The sequence below is a fragment of the Martes martes genome (assembly GCF_963455335.1).
Source record: "Martes martes genome assembly, chromosome: 1".
NCBI classification, from domain to species: Eukaryota; Metazoa; Chordata; class Mammalia; order Carnivora; family Mustelidae; genus Martes; species Martes martes.
The window spans coordinates 212,320,891-212,342,343 of record NC_137888.1 but is presented as its reverse complement, the minus strand read 5'-3'; the positions used below and the strand labels follow the sequence as shown (position 1 = coordinate 212,342,343).

Sequence of the window (21,453 nt, the reverse complement as noted above, 5' to 3'; positions counted from 1 at the left end):
GCGTCTCTAGCCTCGGTTTTCTCGTCTGTGAAATGGAACCCACCAGGCCCGCGGCAGGTCAGGCCCCCAGAGGGGAGCTCCGGGAGGGCAGGGGCGGGCTGAGATTTATTCACGGGTGGCGCCCAATAAATGCTTGTTTGAGCAGGACTAGCCCTCAATAAATAACAGCTGTTGTCGATGCTGGCGGTGGTGCCGGCGAGAGAGTGGGCTCTCCCCTCCCCCACCCTCCGCCCGCTCCCCGCTCCCTCCTCCCCTCCGCGCCCCATTCCTTCCCGTCACCTCCCCACACGACGGTGCCGCCTTCTCCATCCCCCACCTCCTCCCGCCTCTTTCCATTCACTCTCCCCTCCCCCAACCACCCCGACTCCCCCCTTACCCCTACCCAATTCTTCCTCCCTCCCCTCCCCCCACCCTGCCTCTCTCCCCTCCCCCACCTGCCACCTTACTCCCTCCCCCCCTTCGCCTGCCACCCACCCACCCAGCCCCCACGGCGGGCCCGGTCCGGGCGGGGCCGCCCGAGCTCCCGGGTCCCTGGCTCGGGTCCAGCCCGCGGCCCAGGCCGGGCGGCGGCGGCGGCGGCGGCGGGCGGGGTTCTGGCCGCGCGCGGTTTGGGGGTTTTTTATAACCCTGGCAGGCGGCTCAGGAAGTGCCTTCCCCGCGCCCCCTCCCCCGGCCACGCCGCCGCGCTCGCTCCCTCCCTTCCTGCGCAGGGCGGCGAGACGGCGGCGGAGACGGCGGACGGAGGCCCCGGGCGGGCGGGCGGCCGCAGGTAACGGCGCGGGCGGCGCGGCGGGGAGCGGGGCTCGGCGGGGCCGGCGGGCGCCCGGGGGGAGGTGGCCGGCGCCGGGCGGCCGCGGGTGACCTTGTGTGTCCGCGTCGGGCGGGGACGGCCGCGGGCCCGGGTCTGTCGGACCGTCCAGCCGCGGGGCGGGGGTTGTGTCGGTGTGTGATGTCCCGAGTGTGTGCGACACTGAGGTCATGCGGGCGCCTGTCTGGGTGTGTTCGCTGCGTGCGTGTATGTGTGTCGGGGTGCGTGTGGGCATCCACGTATGTGTGAGTGCAACTGCATGTGTGTGTCCGCAGGAACATGTCCATGAGGGTCTGGGTGTGTTTGTGTGCGATCGTGTGGGGTGTGGTGTGTGTGCATAGGTGTGAGTGTAAACTGACATAGCTAAGTGTCTGCTGTGTGTGTCGATGTCTAGGTGAGTGTGTATGTGTCTCTACGCTGTCTCCGGGTGTGTCTGAGTGTAACAAGTGTGTAAATGCCTGTATGTGAGTGCGTCTGATGTGCACGTCAAGTTCTGCGGGACTCTGTCCATTGTCTGGTGTGAGTGTGTGAACGACTGTGTACATGTCTGTGTGTGTAGGCCCAAGTGTGGGTCTCTGGGTTGTCTTCTGTGAATGAGTGTGTACGTGTGTGTGCACGTAGGTCTGGGGAGTGTGTGGTTGTGTGTCTCGTGCGTTTGCCTCCCGATGTGTGTGTTCTGAGCGTGTTGGTGTGTTGGGATGCGAGCCCTTTGTGGGTCTGTGGTGTCCAGTTGTGGGTCCCCAGCGGCGCAGGTGTGGTCACCCTCAAGTGTGTGCGCTCGCTACCCGTGTGTGTTTGTGTGTCTGGGTGTGGGAGTGGCACCTCCCACTTCCCTTGAGTCGGTCACCGAGGCCACAGCCGTCTGTCTCCAAGTGTCTCCAGGCCGTCGGGCTCAGGGCCTTTAATTAGTGGCTAGTCGAGGGGGACCCGCCGGGGCGCCGGCCCCCTCCTCCCGCTCCTCCCGCAGGCCGCGGGCGGGCCTTTGTCTGCTCTCCCGGCAGGGTTCTGCCTCCCGCCCAGCCAGATGTGCGGCGCCTGGAGAAGGCCTCTGCTCGGGCGGCCTCAGCCTTGGCCTCCACGGAGCGGCCGGATCTCCCCGGCCCGGCCCAGGAGGTCTGGGCGTGGAGCGGCGGGTCCGTCCCGGATCGCTGGGATGGGATGGAGCCTCCGCTGTTTCCGGGCCGCTTCCGCGGCATTTCCTCCTCCGGCGCTGGCGCCGTCCCGGTGCTGGCCGCCTCCCTCCTGCCTTCTGGGAGGAGGGGCTGGGAGCAATGGCCAAGCCCGGGCAGGCGCGCTCGTGCGTGCGTGCGCGCTCGCGCGTGCACACAGCCACACGGGCACACACAGGGCCACACACAGGGTCACATGGGCACACACACCACACACAAAGTCGCCTACATACATACAATCTACTTGCACGGTCACACACCCAGAGATACACAGAGTCACACACACATCCTGGTGGAGACCCCTGCTGTTGCCCCCAGCCAGGCTCAGCCGGGGAACCCCCTAGCCTCCCTACCCTCAGTATCATTTTCTCCCCAGACCCACTGACCTGTTCCCAGTACCCCCATGGCAGGTCACCCCTGGCTACCACCCTGCAAGGGGGCCACTATCCCAGATCCTCCCCCCACGCCCACCCCCCAGCCCTGGAGGGACACCTGCTGCCCTCCCTACAACCCTCCCTCCATCCCACCCACCTATGCCGGGTCCTTCCACACCCTCCCCCATACCCCACCTGAGCCAGAAGTGCAAGGGAGGCTGCTGTGAGGTCGTTGGGAGGAGGGGCCGAGCCCCAGAGGACAGTGGTGAAGACTCCAGGGGTTCAGAGCAGAGAGACTCAAAGACACTGCAGCCGGGACCAGAGCCACAGAACCGCTGGGGGAGATTCTGCACCAGGCCTGGCAGTGCAGGAAAGAAGGAGAGGGACAGGATTGGGGGAAGGGAGCTGCAGCCTCACACGGCAATGAGAACGTTGCCACCTTGGCATGGGAGGGGGGTGGTTAAGGCAAGAGGAGGGTCAGGGGGAACTGACCAGGAAGGGGCTTAATCAGAGCCGGTCAAGGTCTCCAGGATGGAATATGGGAGAGGAGGCAAGAGGGGATCAGGGCGCGGGGAGGAACAGTAGGGGAGGAGGGAGTTTGGTGGGGGACCAGGAGCTGAGGGAGGATGAAATCCAAGAGGAGGTTTGCCAGGGTCAGGGGGAAGGGCAGAGTATTCTCAGCCACCCCTGAACTTCAGACCCAGGCCAGCTCCTCCTTCCTCCCCCTCCCTGTCTAGGCACTAAAGAAGAGGCTGAGGCACAGAGGGGCTCACGCACAGGTGTCCGACCCCAGGCCGCCCACTGCCACCCCCAAAAGGTAAAAACAAACCAAAAAACAAGGGATAATCATTAGCCCAGCTGAAGGGACCAGTAGGGTCACAGAGTGTCTGAGAGTGAGCTCCCCGTCGCTGGAGGGGTCCAAGCAGAAGCGGGTAATGTCAACTTCTAAGTCTGCATCTTGTTGAAAACCTGGCTCCCTCCCTTGTGTGCTGAACTGCCCTGTTTGGAGATCAACTCTCAGACTTTGGCCAGGCTGCAAAGAAAACAAGACAGTGTGTGATTAAGGGGGAAACGGCACAGAGGAGGAGGAGGAGGGTGGAGACAGGAGTGGGGAGGAGGGTTTGGCACGGGGTAGTGGCCCAAAGTGGTGTCTGTGCGCAGCAGGCTGGCCTGGGGCAGAAGCCAGAGAAACGGAGCCCTCCTGGACAACCCTAGAGCTTCCCAGAAGAAGAATCTGAAGGGAGAAGGAGTCGAACCAGGGGCGAGGCTGGAAACAGAGGGTGGAGGAGAGGTCAGGGGGACAGATGCCCCCTGTAGGTGTGAATAATGCTCCCCGTGGCCGGGGATCCAACGGCAGGACCTAAGTCGGAGGCAGGACCTAAGTCGGACGGGGTTAGTGGGAGGAGCCAATCACTTCTGGTTCCATCTGGGCTGAAAATGCGCACTGACCCGCACAGCCTTCAAATGTGTCCCAGTCCAGCCTCCCCTTGCTGCACTCCTGCCTCCCCACAGACAGGCTCTCTGCCCAGCCGCACTGGCCCTTGTGTTCCTGGGTCCACACCCAGGTCCTCCCTGCCTCTGGGCCTTTGCCTCTGCTACTCCTCTCCCGGGGCACCTTCTCCTGTCTCTTCGTGACGAGTTTCTTCTCGTCCTCCGTGCCCCAGGTTCTGAGCCTCCCCGTTATTTCTAGAGAACTTGTCACAATCTGAACTCCTGTGGTTCGGTCACTCCCAGGAGATGCCCCTCAGTGGGCAGAGATGGCATCTCTGCCATGCCTATCGTTAGCCGTGAACGAGTCCTCAGGGTTATTGTGGAAGTGAAATGAAATGGTGTGAAAACACTCAGGCCGGTGGCTAGCACGTAGTAGGGACCCACCGAGTCATGATCCCCTGTGTATCCTTGTAGCATAGGGAGGACGTGGGGGGTGGGGACAGGGAGAGGAAATGCCAGGGGCATCCCGGGAGCTGGGAGGGATGGGCTTTAGCACTGGCCACACTGGGCAGCAGGACAAGGCACCCGCCTCCCCCGCAACCCAACTCCTCCCTCCCAGGAGCCCGGTGATGCTGCCCAGGCTGTGAACAGGGGAGGCGGTGCTGTGAGGGCTGCCGGCAGCCGGGGCTGGAGAGAGACATGTGGACACGTGGCCTCTATGGCTCCTGCCTACCAGATCCTCCACTGGGCCCTTACCCTGGGGCTGGGCCTCACATTCGAAGTCATACACGCCTTCCAGTCTCAAGGTAGGGGCGTCCCGGGGCAGCATGGGGAGGGAACGAGGAGCTAAGGAAGGGTCAGTGGGGCTGGGATGGCAGTCACTTGGGGGAGGGCCCTGGGGTTAGCGAGGCCAGCATCGTTGGCCCCATAGCCAAGCCATGAAGACCCAGATCGCTCCCACGGCTCACCCCAAGCCTCTGACCCTCGCCCGCAGATGAGTTCCTGTCCAGTCTGGAGAGCTATGAGATCGCCTTCCCCACGCGAGTGGACCATAATGGGGCCCTGCTGGCCTTCTCGCCCCCTGCGCCCCGGAGGCAGCGTCGGGGCACGGGACCAACCCCAGAGTCCCGCCTCTACTACAAGGTGGCTGCGCCCAGCACCTACTTCCTGCTGAACCTGACCCGCAGCCCCCGCCTTCTAGCAGGGCCCGTCTCCGTGGAGTACTGGACACGGGAGGGCCTGGCCTGGCAGAGGGCTGCCCGGCCCCACTGCCTCTACGCCGGCCACCTGCAGGGTCAGGCTGGCAGCTCCCACGTGGCCATCAGCACCTGCGGGGGCCTGGTGAGCAGAGGGTTCCGGGAAGCAGGGGGACGTGCCCACCAGCTTGGGAGTTAAGAAAAACACTTCTCCGTGTAGGTCAGAGAAGGAATCCCGGTGGATGTTTTTTTTAAGCATTTTGAGCTAATCACAAGGATTAGTTATTCTAGGGATGTAGCTAAAGCAGAACTTCGAGGAAAATGCGTAGCCGTAGGGTCAGTCTGCAAAGGAACCAACCAAACTTCGTCCTCAGGAAGGTGAAAAAGGAAAAGCAACATAAACCCAGTAAGACAGAAAGAACGGAATCGTAAAGACATAGGTAGGGTCCCGTGGGCCCTGGGAACCGAAGCCTGATCCAAGCCCTCCACCTGCTCCCCAACCCCCAGCATGGCCTGATTGTGGCAGATGAAGAAGAATATTTGATCGAGCCCCTGCAAGGTGGGCCCAAAGGGGCCCAGGGCCCAGAGGACAGTGGCCCCCATGTGGTGTACAAGCGCTCCTCTCTGCGTCACCCCCACCTGGACACAGCCTGTGGAGTGAGAGGTACATCTGTCTTTTTGGGGACAGGCAGAGGGAGGCGGCAGTGTCTAATGGCCCTGCCGTGAGTGAGACAGGTGCTCAGGCATAAACCCTCCATCTCCAGGATGACGGGGTGATCAGACAGCTAAGCAGCCGATGAGTGGCCGATTCGAGCCACCGCACGGTGCAAACCCTGTTGAGAAGGTCCAGTTTACAACCATATTTGCAGGAGGACAGGTGTCTGATCAGACGGGCGGGGGTGGGGGAGCAAGAAAGCTGGATGAGACTGATATTTACAAGGGCCATCGTCCAGCTGCAGGGATAAAGGCAGACCCAGGGACATTCTATGAGGCATGTGATCCAACAGACTGGGCGTGGGACCCCATGTGTCGGACCTACAACTGTGGTCAGTGTTTAGAATGGAAGGGTGGGTTGTTTCACAGTCAGACGGCCAGTGAGACCGGCTGGACGGTAAGACCCTCCGGCAGCGGGTTGTCCTCCAGCTGCACAGCTGGACGGTGTGTTGGCGAGAATGTGGCCGGACCCCAGAGTCCCACAGGCACACAGTGCCCATGCCAAGGCGGGCAGCTCCACACCTATGTTTGGGTGATGGAATTTTTCAGGAAGTGGCGCGGTCATTCTGGTTGTCGTGGGGCCCGGCTGTCCGTGCCACCAACCAGTGTGACAGTGTAGAGCCCATCCTCTGGGTCGTGGACCATAGTAGAGCCAGACACTGGACACCCAGGACACCCAGTAGCCAAAGAACAAAGGGTCTGCTGGCCCATGGGGCCAATGCGCCATCAGACAGCGTCGCAGACCTAAGAGCAGGCAGCAGAATGACCAGAAATTGTCCATCCAGATGAGAAGCCATGGAAGGGGCGGCCATGGTGGCTCCGCACCCTGAAGCCACCCCCTGCCAGGCCCCTGGGGAATGAGACCGAGCGTGGCCAGCCAGGCCTGAAGCGCTCTGTCAGCCGCGAGCGCTACGTGGAGACCCTGGTGGTAGCTGACAAGATGATGGTGGCCTACCACGGGCGCAGAGACGTGGAACAGTACGTGCTGGCCATCATGAACATTGTAAGTGCCTCCCCCTCCCCGGCCATGGAGCCCTGAGGTCAGGGAACCCGCGCGGAGGGGGCAGAGTGAGAAAGGAGGCCGGGCTGGGCAAGGAATAAGGAGAAGCAGCCTCGCTGGGCAGCTGGGAGCGTTTACTCAGCTCTGCTGCTTTTTAGCTGTGTGCCCTTGGACCAGTCCCTACCCCTCTCTGTGCCTCAGTTTACCCACCCATGAAATGGGGGTAGGAATAGTATCTCCTCCACAAGGCTCAGGCAGTCGCAGTGAATCAGGATAGCGTCTGAAAGAGCACCAGGCACGCGGTCGGGGCTGCGCAGGCACCTGCTGTATAAAACAAGGACGCAGCTTGAACTTGAGGCCAGCAGTGCACAGCGGGGCACGCACCCGAATCCTCCTACAGGCACCTGCCCGCCACTTCACACGGTGACCTCGCTCACCCACACTCAGATATCCCCAGGGTCCATACCAGCTCTCTGTCGAGACTCCAGATCTCTCCGAGCCTCAGTTTCCACGTTTGTACAACACTGTTGTCGTAGTATCTACTCCTGCAGGAAAGAGTCCGGGCGCGGAGTGGGGCAGGGGGAGCCAGACACAGCATTTGGCATGCAGTAAGAGCCTGACAAGGGGCGCTGTTGTCTCACGGATGCAAAAAGGGAAGAGAAAAAGGCCAGCAGACAGAGAGGTGGCCCAAAATGTTGACACAGCACCGCACTTCTGCCCTAGCCCTGCTTCCCTCCCTTGGGCTTTCAAAGTTGTCTAGAACCTGCCAGAGTTTCTGTGGCTCTCCACGTGGGACAGTGATGCCCCAGGCTCCGAGATCACTGCACACCGTGGCGACCGCCCCCCTGACCCCAGGCTCTTCCTCCTCCCCCATCGCCCCTGTGTCCAGAGCTTCCTGCCCCCGACCCTTCCGCCTTCTTGTGGTGATGCTCAAATTGATACGTTTATTTTTTTTTTTTTTTAAGATTTTAAGTATTGACCTGAGAGAGAGAGAGCACAAGCAGAGGGGAGGGACAGAGGGAGAGGGAGAAGCAGGCTCCTCACCAAGGAGGAGCCACGGGAACATGGGGTTCAATCCCAGGACCCCGGGATCCTGACCAGAGCTGAAGGCAGACGCTGACTGACTGAGTCACCCAGGCGCCCCCAAATTGGTACCTTTAGACAGCTGTGGAATGAGACCAAATGTGCACGTCCCTTGGGCCGCCTCTGGGCAGACACTTGGGGCCGCTGCGGAGGTGGGTAGGGATGGGGGGCAGTCAGACAAGCTGAATGGGGGCGAGTCAGAAAGAAAGGTACCAGGGAGCAACCCAGACATGAATCCCCCTTGTGGCACCTACCCGCTGTGGGTCCTGACCTCTCTGTGTGTCTGTCTGCCCCTCTGTAAAATGGGAATGACCATTGTCCCTACCTGCGCAGCAGGCATAGCCCGAGGCCTGGCCCGCAGGAGATAGTTGATGAAGGAGGGTTACTGCCCTTTTGCCTTTTGTCTCCTGCTCTGGGCCCCTCTTAAGACTCGGTCTCCCTTATTTCTTGGAGGTCAGGTTGCCAAACTTTTCCAGGACTCAAGTCTGGGAAACATCGTTAATATCCTGGTGACACGCCTCATCCTGCTCACGGAGGACCAGGTGCGAGGGCCCCCTCCCCGCTCCTGCCCCTGCACACCAGCGCTGCCTGTCTCCCCCTCCCCCTGCCCAACCCCCTCCCCCAGGGGTGGCTGGCCCCTATGCCCCTCTGTCTGTCTGCAGCCCACCCTGGAGATCACCCACCATGCCGGGAAGTCCCTGGACAGCTTCTGTAAGTGGCAGAAATCCATCGTGAACCGCAGTGGCCATGGCAATGCCATTCCAGAGAACGGTGTGGCCAACCACGACACAGCAGTGCTCATCACGCGGTGAGGGGCGAGGAGGACTCCAGGACATGGGCCGGGGGAACAAGTGGTCCCGGGGACCCTCCAGGTCCAAGCAGGGCTCACTTCTGCTGGGAGATGGGAGAGGCGGGGAAGCTGTGGCCACTCCAGTGGGGAGTCAAATGTGGGGAGGGGCTGCTGGGAGCCTGAGAGTCTTGGTTCAGGGGGACGAGGACGAGGGGCGGGGGTTGGGGGGGGAGGCAGGGACAGTTGGGCGCAGACAAACTCCTTCCCTCGCTGTCTCATTGATGCAGTCAGTCGGTCACCTACACACACCCAGCATCCCCGAGGTCCACTGCGGGCAGAGCACGGGGCTCTGGCTGAGAGGCCGAAGGGAGCCCCTGAAACTGGTTATGGTGGCCCCTGCAAGGGATTAGGGAGGCAGCCCAGCGCCTGACTGCCCCCCTCTCCTTCCACAGCTATGACATCTGCATCTATAGGAACAAACCCTGTGGCACACTAGGTACTTAACCCCCGTAGGCTTCAGGCACCCGTGGAGGCAAGCGGATGGGTGCCCCCCGGCCCTGGCGGGGTGGGGACCTGGCTGGGTGGCTGGGCCAGCCCTCACAACCCGAGCCCAGCCCTGCCCCCCGCGCCTGTCCCCCAGGCCTGGCCCCCGTGGGCGGCATGTGTGAGCGGGAAAGGAGCTGCAGCATCAACGAAGACATCGGTCTGGCCACCGCCTTTACCATCGCCCACGAGATCGGACACACGTGAGGCAGGGGACACCGCGGGGCGTGGGGCATGGGGGACGGGGACAGGCCGGCCGGGCAGGTTCCTCGGCCCCAGTGGTGGAGCCGACGCTGCTCTCCCCAGGTTTGGCATGAACCACGACGGTGTAGGGAACAGCTGTGGGGCCCGTGGCCAGGACCCGGCCAAGCTCATGGCTGCCCACATCACCATGAAGACCAACCCTTTTGTGTGGTCATCCTGCAGCCGCGACTACATTACCAGCTTTCTGGAGTGAGGACGTGCCCGTGTGCCTGCCCACACTCCCGCTCACCTTGGCTGGGAACGGGGGTGGGGGAGGGGGCACAGGGGAGTGGGGTCTGGAAACTAGAGCTGCCTCCGGGAGGGGTCCTGTTCCCTACATCGGGCTGCGCCCTATGACCCACACCTCCCCCCGGGGCCCCTGAGCTCTTCGCCTGCAGCCCCCTAACATGACAGCTCCTTTTTCTTGCCCCAGCTCAGGCCTGGGGCTGTGCCTGAACAACCGGCCCCCCAGACAGGACTTCGTGTACCCCACGGTGGCACCCGGCCAGGCCTACGATGCAGACGAACAGTGCCGCTTCCAACATGGAGTCAAATCGCGTCAGTGTAAATACGGGGTAGAGAGAGCCTTCCTGCTTTCCTTCCTGGGAGGGGAGGGGCCGCAGGGGGTGGGAGAGTCGGGAAGGGGGTGAGCCCCCATGGGGGCCAGGGGGAAAGAGGTGCACAGGTGTATAGATGTCACACGCACTCAATGACTGGGATAGAGGATGGGATCTCCTGGCCCTCCAGACCCCTGATTTTGGGGGCTGGTCTGGGGAGACCTTGGGCACCCCCTTCTGTCCAGCCTATCAGGCCACCAGTGGGCTGCTACAGAACTAAAGTCCCAAGCCCCCTAACTGGGCAGTTTTTCACCAAACATTCCAAATGGGGTGGAAATAGTTCCCTGGGGATGGACCATCTTTCCCACTTGGCAAAGAACTGGGCAGAGCCTTCCAAGGACACCCTGTCTTCATTCCCCACATCCCCCACCAACGGGTTCACAAGATCGCCTGGCCCTGATGCTTGGCTGAATGAGCTCTGAGCCTCCGGGCCACCCCTCACTCTTGGTGAGGTTTACATTGATTTCCCAAAGCCCCTTCCTTTTGTAGAGAAGCAAGCTGGGGGTCCCACTCCCAGCTGCCCCCAAGGAAGCTGGAGGCCTGCTGGCTTCCTCAAGACTCCAAAGATCAGAGTTTGGACAGCCATGTCCAAGCTGAGGCCATGTTGACTCAACACAGGAAAAGGCAGCTGTTCTAATGCCCTCACTTCATCCCAGGGCAAGACAAGGAGACAAACCCTGGCACCATTTCTATTTAACCTGCTTTTGCCCACCCTTCCCAACTTGGCTGGTAACTGTAGCACCCTTAACGAATTTCTAAAGAATCTGGAGCATCTGCTATGTCCCAGGTATCCTAACCATGATGACAGTGGCTGACATTTACTGAGCGCCCACTATGTGCTAAGCATGTGATATGTTTCATCTCATTTAAACTCTTGACAATCCTGCTATATTTCCACATTACAGATGAAGGGACTGAAGCATAGGGAGGGTGCCTTGCCCAATGTCACAGTTCAAGAACATGTCAGAGCTGGGACTCAAAGGTCTCACTGTGACTCCAAATTTTATAATGAGGTGGGGGAGGGGAAGAAGTGCCAAAATAAGGAGCTTGGACTGGTACTGGCTGTATGTTGAATTGATTCTTTCTTTTATTTCTCCAAGGAACATCTTCCCGGAGCCCCTGGCAAAGGGGGAAATTATTGACTACATATAACTTGGCTAACGTGTGTAAAGAGCTGGGCCCAGTGCCTAGCCCAGAGATAGCTGTGGTCACTGTTACACAATAACAGGGAGTTTATGCAATCTCTTTCAGATCTACTCTGTCACATGCCTCTCAGCCTCTTATGTAGCAAGGCCCATCTCTTAGATGAGAAAACAGGGTGGGGGGGGTGGCAGTTCCCCAGCGGGGCTGAAGTCTCCCCCACTGGCTCAGAGCCCATTCACATGCACCACAGCGCCTCCTTGTGGAGAAGAGGAAAACCAGGACTGGACTAGCCAGTTCTCTTTAAGAGGTGTCAGAAGTGGGATGAGGGCCCGTGATATTTACAAACGGCTGGGAGGACACAAGCCAAGTGAAGCCAGAAAACCAGGCTGAGTTTTTAACTGAGACGTAGCCTCTGAAGGAGCACAAGACAGGGACTCTGGAGGACGGTTGAGGGAGCGGACTTGAAAACAACCTTCCGGGGCTTCTCATGTGTGTGCAGATGTCTCTCAGAGGCTGCCCCTTCCTACAGCCATTGATTGGCCCCGTCCCAGGTCATCAAAACTTGAAAGGATTAGGTCAAACAGGAAATGGCACATGGTTATAAAAAGGAGAATGAAGGATCTCCATTTCCCAGGGTGGGGGGAGGCCCTGGGAGGCGGGGCAGATGGAGGCTAGAGGGTCAGAGATTTGGACACCCCTGAACCCAGGGGGTTTGTCCAGCGATATTAACCTGAAGCGTCAGAGTGACTTCCTGGGACTGGTCCAGCCCAAGCAGGATTCTGACAGGAAGGTGGGCAGAGTTTTCAGTGGGCAAAGTCGCATGCCCCCACCCCAGATCCAGCCTGGCTCCGTTCCTGCCAAGTCTCCCATAGAGTAAAAGTTCCAGGAGCTACCACAGTTGGCGGGGTGCGGGGGGGGGGGGTGCAATAAAGAAGACCACCAGATGGAAAAAATTAGAGATGAGGCCTTTGACCCGAGCCATCTTCCAGGCCAGAGTTTTCAGAATTACTGTTCTCCCAGGGGCTGCTTCCCCCATCCCAACAAGGAATGCAGAATCATCTTCGTTCCTCAGCAGGTTTGGAGACTCAAGAGGCACCAGAGTGATGAGATCGGAGTGATCTATCAAAGGCCCGGGTTAGAGCCGAGGCTGCCCCTCAGAAGCTGTGTGGCCCCTAGCAAGTGACTTTACCTATCTAAGCCTTGGTTTTCTCACAGTGAAACGGGGGTAGTGATGCCTAAGGGGGCTTGCCACACACACGGACGTTGGTTAAGTGCAGCCCATAAGGCAGAGGGGAGGTCTCAGGCCATGCCCCACAGGAAGACTCCAGGAGGCTCCTGGAGACCCAGCGGAGGAGCGCTGGGGCCCCACTGCTAGGCGGCAGTGAGCGGGTCGCCGCCCCCGGCGGGCGGGCTGCCCGAGGGAGGAGGGCGGGGGGCGAGCCTGAGCAGGCGCCTTGGCCCGCAGGAGGTCTGCAGCGAGCTGTGGTGTCTGAGCAAGAGCAACCGGTGCATCACCAACAGCATTCCGGCCGCCGAGGGCACGCTGTGCCAGACGCACACCATCGACAAGGGGGTGAGCGTCGGCCCCGGCCGCCAGCCGGGCCCCGCCCCCTGCCCTTGAGCCACGCCCACCACGCCTCTGTGGGGGGGGTCCGTCGGCTCTGGCCACGCCCACTGCCCGCAGATCCCGCCCATGGCCTGAGGCCACCCGCTGCCACTACTCCTGCAGTGCTCGACCCAGGGCGAATTTCATCTCTCGGCGGTGACCCTAGGCTTAGGCCACGCCCCCATCTTGCCTGTGTCCGGGTCCCCAGACCCCACTTCCACTCTCGCCCCTTCGGTCCCATCCCAGGGATGCGGAGACCTCTAGCTGGGGGAGGGGCGGGTCAGGAAGGAGCGCCGGGATCCCGGGAGCCCACGGAGCCGGACTCACCCCCCACCCTCTCCCCACCACCTGCCGTAGTGGTGCTACAAGCGCGTGTGCGTCCCCTTCGGGTCGCGGCCGGAGGGCGTAGACGGGGCCTGGGGCCCGTGGACCCCGTGGGGAGACTGCAGCCGGACGTGCGGCGGTGGCGTGTCCTCCTCCAGCCGTCACTGCGACAGCCCCAGGTCAGCTCTCAGGACCCTCTGTAAAGAGAGCGGGGCGGGGTCGGGGTCGCCCTCTGTCTAACCGCGCCCTCGCCCCACATCTGTTCTGTCCCCAACCCTTCCAGGCCAACAATCGGGGGCAAGTACTGCCTGGGTGAGAGACGGCGGCATCGCTCCTGCAACACCGACGTGAGTTTCCCCAGGACCCCAGGCTGGGATCCGCTGTCCTGCCCTGCCCTCCAGACACCTGCCCCTGGGCCCCGGTGTCAACAGGACGGGGCTCCCCTGCAAGCGTCTGGTTCCTTCCCATTCTCAGATGCCTCCCCCACCTTGAACTTGTATGACCTCCGCATCCTCCTCCAGCTACAGCGCACTGCACCCCCTCCCTTCAGAGCCGGGTTCCCCAAACTTCCCCAACCTTACCCCAAAGCCATCTCCAAGCTGTCACCAAACCAGTAGCCACTGAGCACCCAGTTTGGGTTCTCCCTTTGTCCTCCCTTCTGCCCAGGAACCACGGCCTCCATCCCAAACTCCCTACCGCACTCCCACCCCCTTGCTGCCGTCACCCCTGCCCTGTGCTTCCAGCTCCTCCCCATACGCCTTCTGCCTTCTCTCCTCCACTGCTGTCCCTTCGTTAAATGCTGGGGTTCCCCGTGGCTGGTCAGGGCTTCTGACTGTAAGCAAGTCTTCTGTGGACACACCCAGTAAGCACAAGGCTTACTGCAGCTGGGGGTGTTCAGAGGGCGGGGAGAGCTTTGGGGGGGCGGGGTGAGTGGTCCTCCCAGCCCCACCTGGAGTGGCTCCTGTCTCCAGGGAGTCCACACACGCCCCACCCCCCAGAATGAGTGCCCCGGCTCCTTTCTAGGCCTGTTCTCAAGAAAGGCCTCATGGTCTGAAACCAGAAACCCAGCCACCATCCCCAGCTCGCCCCAAACTCTCATGAGTCATCTACTCCATCTCTGAAGTACCAGTCCCTCCAGCCCCACCGCCGGGCCCTGGCCCAGGCCACCAACCAGCCTCACCTGGCCCCCCACCGCTTCCTCCCTGGCCTCTTGCCTTCAGCTCCCCCCGCCCCCAACCCATCCCTGCTCTGAGCATCGGGCCTGTGCCCGAACTCCACCCCCCACACATGGCCTCCCTCCCTGTCCCTCTCTTGCTCCCAGGACTGTCCCCCGGGCTCCCAGGACTTCCGGGAGATGCAGTGCTCTGAATTTGACAGCATCCCTTTCCGTGGAAAATTCTACACGTGGAAGACATACCGAGGAGGTGAGTGAGGGACCCAGGAGGCCATGGGGCACTGGAGGGCGGCAGCAGGTGGACGCAGCATCGTGGGGTCTGCCCTGAGCACCCCCTCACCCACGGGGCCAAAGAGCCCAAAATGTGGTTCAATAGTTCCTTGACTGGACACTGGGAATCCTGACTCGCTGTGCGCAACCGGCCCAGCCACACTGGGGCTGGGATCTGTCCCTCTTTGGCTCCCCTACCCGCTCCTCGGGAACGAGCAGGGCGTCCCAGGTGGCCTGGCCCTCCGTCTGACGGGGCTGTGCCCCCCCAGGGGGCGTGAAGGCCTGCTCACTCACGTGCCTGGCCGAAGGCTTCAACTTCTACACGGAGAGAGCGGCCGCCGTGGTGGACGGGACGCCCTGTCGCCCTGACACAGTGGACATTTGCGTCAGCGGCGAGTGCAAGGTGACAGGGACTCCCAGACAGAGGGCAAGGAATAGGGGAGTGAAGGCAGGGAGGGGGGCTCACTGACACCCCCCACCACCACCCTCCCCACCTCCCCAGCACGTGGGCTGCGACCGGGTCCTGGGCTCCGACCTGAGGGAGGACAAGTGTCGGGTTTGCGGTGGTGACGGCAGTGCCTGTGAAACCATTGAGGGGGTCTTCAGCCCAGCCTCGCCTGCAGCTGGTGAGAGATCCCTATTCCTTCTCCCTCTGGCCACTTGGTGACTGAGGGCAGGACTAGTCCCATCACAGTAGCCAGAGTCAGCTACTCAGACCCAGGGGCCCGGTGGGGACCCCAAGAAGTCCCGGGGCACAGCAATGCCCCAGCTCAGGGTCAGGGACTAGCTTGGGCTCTGGCGTCTAAACCTTGGCAATTAACATGCCAAGAGGGTGGGGACCTAAACCTTTCCCCGCCCCCACCCTGGGAGGCTGGCCCTGGGTTGGGGGCAGAGGGGTTGACCACTCTCCATGGTCTGAACCAGGGGCTTGAGAGACTCTGTGCTGGAGGAAAAGTCTTGGGGGGGGGGAGGGATATCTGTAGGGTCTGGTGAACTCGAGCCTGCCTTCCAACCTTGGGCTGAAGGAGAGCGACCCCAGGGAGTAGGGGGTGGCTCCTGGGAGCAGACACACACAGTGAGGCCTCCGTGTGGGGTTCGGGGGATGGGAAGGGACCCAGGCTGGAAGTGGTGGAGCCCCCACTGCTGAACTCGCCATGTCACCATGTGGGTTGGGGCCTCCACGGCACCCCCATCCCTCTGCACTGGGGGTGGTAGGAAGCGGACCACACCATTGTGGTGGTCAGAGAGGCAGGAAAGTTGGGGTTCCAACCCCAGCCCCGCCACTTCCTAGCTGTCAAACCTGAGCGAGTTGCTTAAGTTCTCTGAGCCTCAGTCTTGTCATCTGTAAAATGGGTGTGACGACCCATCTACTCCACAGAGCCAGACCTGATGCTGCAGTGGGATGGCCTTGTAAGCACTTACTGCAGTAATGGTTCGCTGTTGTCATCGAGGGCCAGGAATGGGGGTGGGGGGGGCTGGGTAGGCAGGTGTGGGGGAAGGGCCAAGTGGGCGACATCTGAGCTCCACCGTCCAGGGTATGAGGAAGTCGTCTGGATCCCCAAAGGCTCCGTCCACATCTTCATCCAGGACCTGAACCTCTCCCTCAGTCACCTGGGTGAGCTGGAGATGGTGGGATGAGGACTGGGGGTCAGCAGGGGGTCAGTGCAGCTGGGGTTCTGACCCCTATGCTGTCCTCCTAGCCCTGAAGGGGGACCAGGAATCCCTGCTGCTGGAGGGGCTGCCTGGGACCCCCCAGCCCCACCGCCTGCCCCTGGCCGGGACCACCTTTCAGCTGCGACAGGGGCCAGATCAGACACAGAGCCTAGAAGCCCTGGGACCCATAAACGCGTCTCTCATCGTCATGGTAACAATAGTGGGAGCAAGATGCCGGAAGACATCAGCCTCCTTGTGGGGACCGGAACTTGGTTTCCACTTGATGGCCTCCTCCCCCACCCCAGGTACTGGCCCGGACAGAGCTGGCCGCCCTCCGCTACCGCTTCAATGCGCCCATCGCCCGAGACTCGCTGCCTCCCTACTCCTGGCACTATGCACCCTGGACCAAGTGCTCGGCCCAGTGTGCCGGCGGTGAGGTCGGGGTGCGGTCGGGGGTAGGCACTGGTCCCCTGGGCTCCGCTGCTGGTCCCGGTGGGGCTGAGCGGGTCTCCCGGCCACCCCCAGGCAGCCAGGTGCAGGCCGTGGAGTGCCGCAATCAGCTGGACAGCTCGGCGGTGGCCCCCCACCATTGCAGTGCCCACAGCAAGCTCCCCAAGAGGCAGCGCGCCTGCAACACGGAGCCTTGCCCTCCAGAGTGAGTGCCTGCCAGGGCCGCAGGCTAGGGGTGACAAGAGCCCGAGCGGGTAGTGCTCCCAGGATCGGGGTGGCAGTGCTCCCCAGGGTGGGGTCAAGGCTCTCCCGGAGGGGGAGTCAGAACCATCCTCTCCCTCAGCGTGACGCACCCCCCCACCCCCACCGCGGGTGCAGGGTGGGGATATCCCAGGTGTGTGCTGGGGTGCTCCCTGCAGAAGCAGCCCTGTGCGGGATTCTGTCAAGATGCTGGCTCCTGGGGAGGAGGAGGATATGCCCGTAACCCCGACGGGAGGAGGGCCCTCCCCTGCATACTCGCTCAGACCTGCCCCCTCCCCACAGCTGGGTTGTAGGGAACTGGTCCCGCTGCAGCCGCAGCTGCGACGCGGGGGTGCGCAGCCGCTCAGTGGTGTGCCAGCGCCGAGTGTCAGCCGCCGAGGAAAAGGCGCTGGATGACAGTGCGTGCCCGCAGCCGCGCCCACCAGTTCTGGAGGCCTGCCAAGGCCCCGCTTGCCCGCCCGAGTGGGCCGCCCTGGACTGGTCAGAGGTCAGCCCATACTGCTCGCTATGGGGGTGGGGGGATGCAAGGATGCCCATAATGGGTTCCCACCGAGGCACCTCTCGGCAGTCACAAGCCCCTCCTGCTCGACCTAGTGCCCCCCCCCCCAACTGGTCCGAGGTTAGCTGACTTCTCCTTGTCGCCCTTTGGACCACCATCTTCCCCACCTCCCGTCCCTCCCCGCACCCCCCCGCCCCCGCGTGCGGGGACTGGAGCACCCAGGAGCATGAAACCCTCTCTCCGACTGCAGTGCACCCCCAGCTGCGGGCCAGGCCTCCGCCACCGCGTCGTCCTGTGCAAGAGCTCCGACCACCGCGCCACGCTGCCCCCTGCGCACTGCCCGCCCGCAGCCAAGCCGCCAGCCACCATGCGTTGCAACTTGCGCCGCTGTCCCCCAGCCCGCTGGGTGACAGGCGAGTGGGGCGAGGTAGGCCGGCGCCCTGGGGGCGGGGGCGGAGGGAAGGGGTGCCCCGCCGAGGCTCAGCAGCGACTCCCCGCAGTGCTCCGCACAGTGTGGGATCGGGCAGCAACAGCGCGCGGTGCGCTGCTCCAGCCACACCGGCCAGCCGTCGCGCGAGTGCGCAGAGGCTCTGCGGCCCCCGTCCACGCAGCAGTGTGAAGCCAAGTGCGACAGCGCGCCCCCTGGGGACGGCCCCGAAGGTATGTGCGGCGCGGGGCCAAAGGGCTCCAAGGGGGCCCTGTCCAGAGCGTGGGAGTCCTGACCATTGGCCTGGAGCACCTCCAACCACCGCAGCGTCTTTCTCTGTCCCCTCCAGGCACTTCACCGCCTCTCCCTGCAGGCATGTATTTAGTGCCACTGTATGCCAAGCATATTAGGCGCCTGATCCTTCTGGGCACCCAAACTCAGGTCATTCCCCCAGCCACCTCCGTGACCTTCATCCCATTCTTCCCCATCCGAACCGTGAGCTGCCCAATGTTTTTCTTTAATTCAGAGTTTCTCAACCTCCGGCACTATTGATGTTTTGGACCGGATCATTCTTGGGGGAGGGGGGCTGCCCTAGGCCCTGTAGGATATTCAATAGCGGTCCTGACTTGTGTCTGCGAGATGCCAGCAGCGCTCCTGCCCCCCAGTGGTGACGAGCAGAAATGTCTCCAGATCTGGCCATATGTCCCCTGGGGGACAAAATCGCTTTCCCTAGAGAATCGCTGCTTTAAATATGTCCATTTTTTTTACTACCTAAGTGAATTTATTCTCCATACAGGGCAATAGATAACTTACCCCGGGCACTGGAACCAGACTGCCTGGATTGGGTTCCCTCCCCTGCGCCTTCTAATGGGTCAGGGGGATAATGATACACTCACTAGCCGGGGACCTGCATGAGAGAGATGGACTGAAACAACCCACGTGAGGCCCTTTACTAGGCACCAGGCCCTGTCCTACATCACTGGCCAAGTGGGAGCCCACATTACTGTCGCAAACGGACGGTCAATGACCACAGACACAAAATACTCAAATACCCTGAGAAGGAGCGACTTCTCTGGACCTCAGGGTCCTCCGTTGGTCACAAAGGGAAACGAGCAAGGATTACAGCCCCAAATGGATCAAAAGGATAACTGAAAGGGAGTGCTGTTGTCGTGATTGAACACTGAGTCTGAGTCCCAGACTCGGCACTGTCTCTCTCAAAGTCCGCCAACAGCCTAATGAAGTATTAACAAGCCCCTTCCACACACTTTTTTTTTTTTAAGATTTTATTTATTATTTGATAGAGGGTGACAGCTAGAGAGAGAACACAAGCAGGGGGAGCAAGAGAGGGAGAAGCAGGCCTCCCACCAAGCAGGGAGCCGGATGTGGGGCTCGATCCCAGAACCCGGGGATCATGACCTGAGCGGAAGGCAGACGCTTAACCGACTGAGCCACCCAGACGCCCCTCGCACCCTCCCCCCAACTTTGAGTTACAGTTATAAGCTCCCTTTGAGAGGCGAGGAAACTGAGGCAGAAAAGCTAGGAAGCTCTGTGCAGGCTTCAGACGCGCTCCTAAGGGAAGGGGCCCTGAGCTCTGATCTCTCCCGCCCCCTCTAGAGTGCAAAGACGTGAACAAGGTCGCCTACTGCCCCCTGGTGCTCAAATTTCAGTTCTGCAGCAGAGCCTACTTCCGCCAGATGTGCTGCAAAACCTGCCATGGCCGCTAGGGGGCGCGCGGCCCCCAGAGCTACCGCTGGGCGCCGGCTGGAGGGGACCCGGCCCGCAGCTGGCCAGCCTGAAGAAGCCCGAGGGGGCGGGAGCTGGGAGTAAAGGGTGTGACGAAGCCGGAAGTTATTTATTGGGAATCCCTAAAGGGCCCCTGGCTGGGGGATGGAGAGGGGCTACCCGCCCCAGGGCCCCTCCTCATCCCCTCTCCCAGTTCATAGTGAGACCCCCCCTCCAGGGTGGGTTTGAGGAGGGAACAACTAACTGTTCGCCCTAGAGCCCTTTTCACCCACTCCTAGGGAGCCCCTAATACTGCCCCCCTTTGACCGGAATATGTACTGTGAAGAGAGGGGGTGGGGAGGGGGTCTGCCTGTGTCCTGCCCCCGGCACTGCCCCATCCCTCCACTCTGAGCTGGGGGCGGGGAAGGGGGAGGGTCTATGTCCGCTATGGGGCAGGGGGATTAGCACCACCTCCCTGACACCCTCCCCCTGCCCAGACCAGCTACAAGGCTGAGGCAGAGCTGGCAAGATCCACCACAACCTCTGCCCTGCCTGCCCCAGGGGGACCCCGACATCCAGGCGCCCCCATCATGGTGCTACAGACCCTGCCCTGGGGCCCACACACCCCTCGCCAGGAAGCCCTCCATCAATAAAGTTCTGTCTTGTGTAGCTTTCCGAGTGTTGATTTGTGAGCGCGTCAGTGAGCCTGAGTCACACGCGGTCCCCGCCACCGAATGGAAGGGGCCGTGCCCCCCGCCCCACCCCACGCCCACCCCCGCTCCCGTCGCAGGTGGCTCCCATCAGTCCAAAGGGGCCTCTCACCAGCACGGACAGAGCCCAGTGATACTACGGCTTCTCAAGGAGGGTCTCAAAGCTACCCGGTCTGGCCCCTGCCTTCCCGGCCACCGCACCCCCAGGCCCTCGGATCGGTCCAGCCGCCCGGGGCCGCCCGGGCCTCGCGGAAGTTCCTCCATCTCCCGCCTTCTTCCCGTCTCGGGGGCCTTTGCGGGAGCTGCTGCCTCTGCCAGGTGCTCCCTCCCCTCCCCTTTCCACCCGGTTAACTCCAGCTCACCCTGCAGCCAGGGTCCCCTCCGTGCAGAAGGCCCCTCGGAAGCCTCCGACCAGGAGACGGTCCTCCCGCCGCTCGCTCACTCGCCGGTGCCTGGAGGCTTCGCCGCCGTCTGCAGGCGCCACGCCCGGGAGCAAACGGGTGCGGGAGATTCCGCGACAGACGCGCTCCTGCCCACACGTGGCCACTAGGGGGCGCCGCGCCTCGCCGGCCTCCAGGCGCGGTGCCGCGTCCTGCCGGGCCGCAGGGATACCCGGGTCCTGGGGCCTCCCTGCCAAGCTCCCGGGATGGGCCTCGGCCTCCTCCCCGCTGTGCGGCGCGGGAGGTGACAACCTGTCGGAAATGCCACTTCCTAAACGTCAAGGGGAGACCAGGACGTGGCCCGCTGCTCTCCAGAGATCAGGACATGGACCAACACTTGATGAATCCTAGGTGAGCCGGGCACTGCGGCGAGGGCCCGCACCCCATTTTATAAGAACGTGGGGTCCCGGAAGTAGCAGAGCGGGGGGGGGCATTAAATCCCGAGCTGACACCCCATGTCTGGGAGGTAACAGCTGCCCCTGCTTCCTGGGAACTTCCACTCGTGATGTGTCCCCCCACCTGCCTCCCATGACAGGCCCACGTGGCTCCCCACCGGCCTTTCTAGGGAAAAGACCGGCAGATGGCAGAGGCGGCTCTGGAAGAGGAGGTTTGCTTAGGGGCGCCTGAGCAGACGCACATCTGAAGTGGTTTTGAAGAGACCTGAGCAGCCCAAATGCCTCCCGGCAGCCGCCTGACCTGGGTGCTGTCTGCTGCGGCCCCTGTCCAGGCAGTTGGAGAAAGGGCCTTTCCGGGGCCTGGCAGCTGCTGCCATCAGTCCTCGACCTCTCCCTTCAGGCAGGCTCAGA

At 62.1% G+C, this 21,453-nt stretch overlaps 1 protein-coding gene across 9 annotated transcripts; it reads left to right on the top strand.

Annotated features, from left to right (window-relative positions):
* Positions 1 to 675: 675 nt before the first annotated feature.
* On the top strand, positions 676 to 20,166 carry ADAMTS10 (ADAM metallopeptidase with thrombospondin type 1 motif 10). Of its 9 annotated transcripts, none has more exons than XR_013967202.1 (26): positions 676 to 769; positions 3,089 to 3,168; positions 4,402 to 4,588; positions 4,777 to 5,123; positions 5,486 to 5,642; positions 6,478 to 6,695; positions 8,234 to 8,317; positions 8,438 to 8,583; positions 9,018 to 9,061; positions 9,206 to 9,311; positions 9,415 to 9,561; positions 9,785 to 9,926; positions 12,577 to 12,684; positions 13,075 to 13,220; positions 13,325 to 13,388; positions 14,363 to 14,465; positions 14,755 to 14,888; positions 14,988 to 15,111; positions 16,020 to 16,100; positions 16,186 to 16,349; positions 16,444 to 16,570; positions 16,668 to 16,793; positions 17,132 to 17,336; positions 17,599 to 17,775; positions 17,861 to 18,008; positions 19,390 to 20,166. XR_013967202.1 is itself a non-coding variant. In XM_080809756.1 (26 exons), the coding sequence occupies exons 3-26, from the start codon at positions 4,501 to 4,503 to the stop codon at positions 19,497 to 19,499; spliced, it is 3,294 nt and encodes a 1,097-aa protein (XP_080665882.1). In that variant the 5' UTR covers positions 676 to 769; positions 3,089 to 3,168; positions 4,402 to 4,500; the 3' UTR covers positions 19,500 to 20,166. The 9 variants fall into 9 exon arrangements, 7 of the variants coding, with proteins under 7 accessions (XP_080665882.1, XP_080665881.1, XP_080665880.1 ...); XR_013967203.1 differs by having other exon boundaries at positions 17,849 to 18,008; XM_080809756.1 differs by having other exon boundaries at positions 8,252 to 8,317; positions 16,664 to 16,793; positions 17,849 to 18,008.
* Positions 20,167 to 21,453: the final 1,287 nt, after the last annotated feature.

Bases quoted from the DNA above. Each gene is read 5' to 3' on its own strand.
- ADAMTS10 (XM_080809754.1), top strand. From the start codon at position 4,501: ATGGCTCCTGCCTACCAGATCCTCCACTGGGCCCTTACCCTGGGGCTG. The intron at 6,696-8,233 runs GTAAGTGCCTCC...CTTGGAGGTCAG, and splicing joins TGCTGGCCATCATGAACATT to GTTGCCAAACTTTTCCAGGA. The intron at 9,062-9,205 runs GTACTTAACCCC...CCTGTCCCCCAG, and splicing joins CAAACCCTGTGGCACACTAG to GCCTGGCCCCCGTGGGCGGC.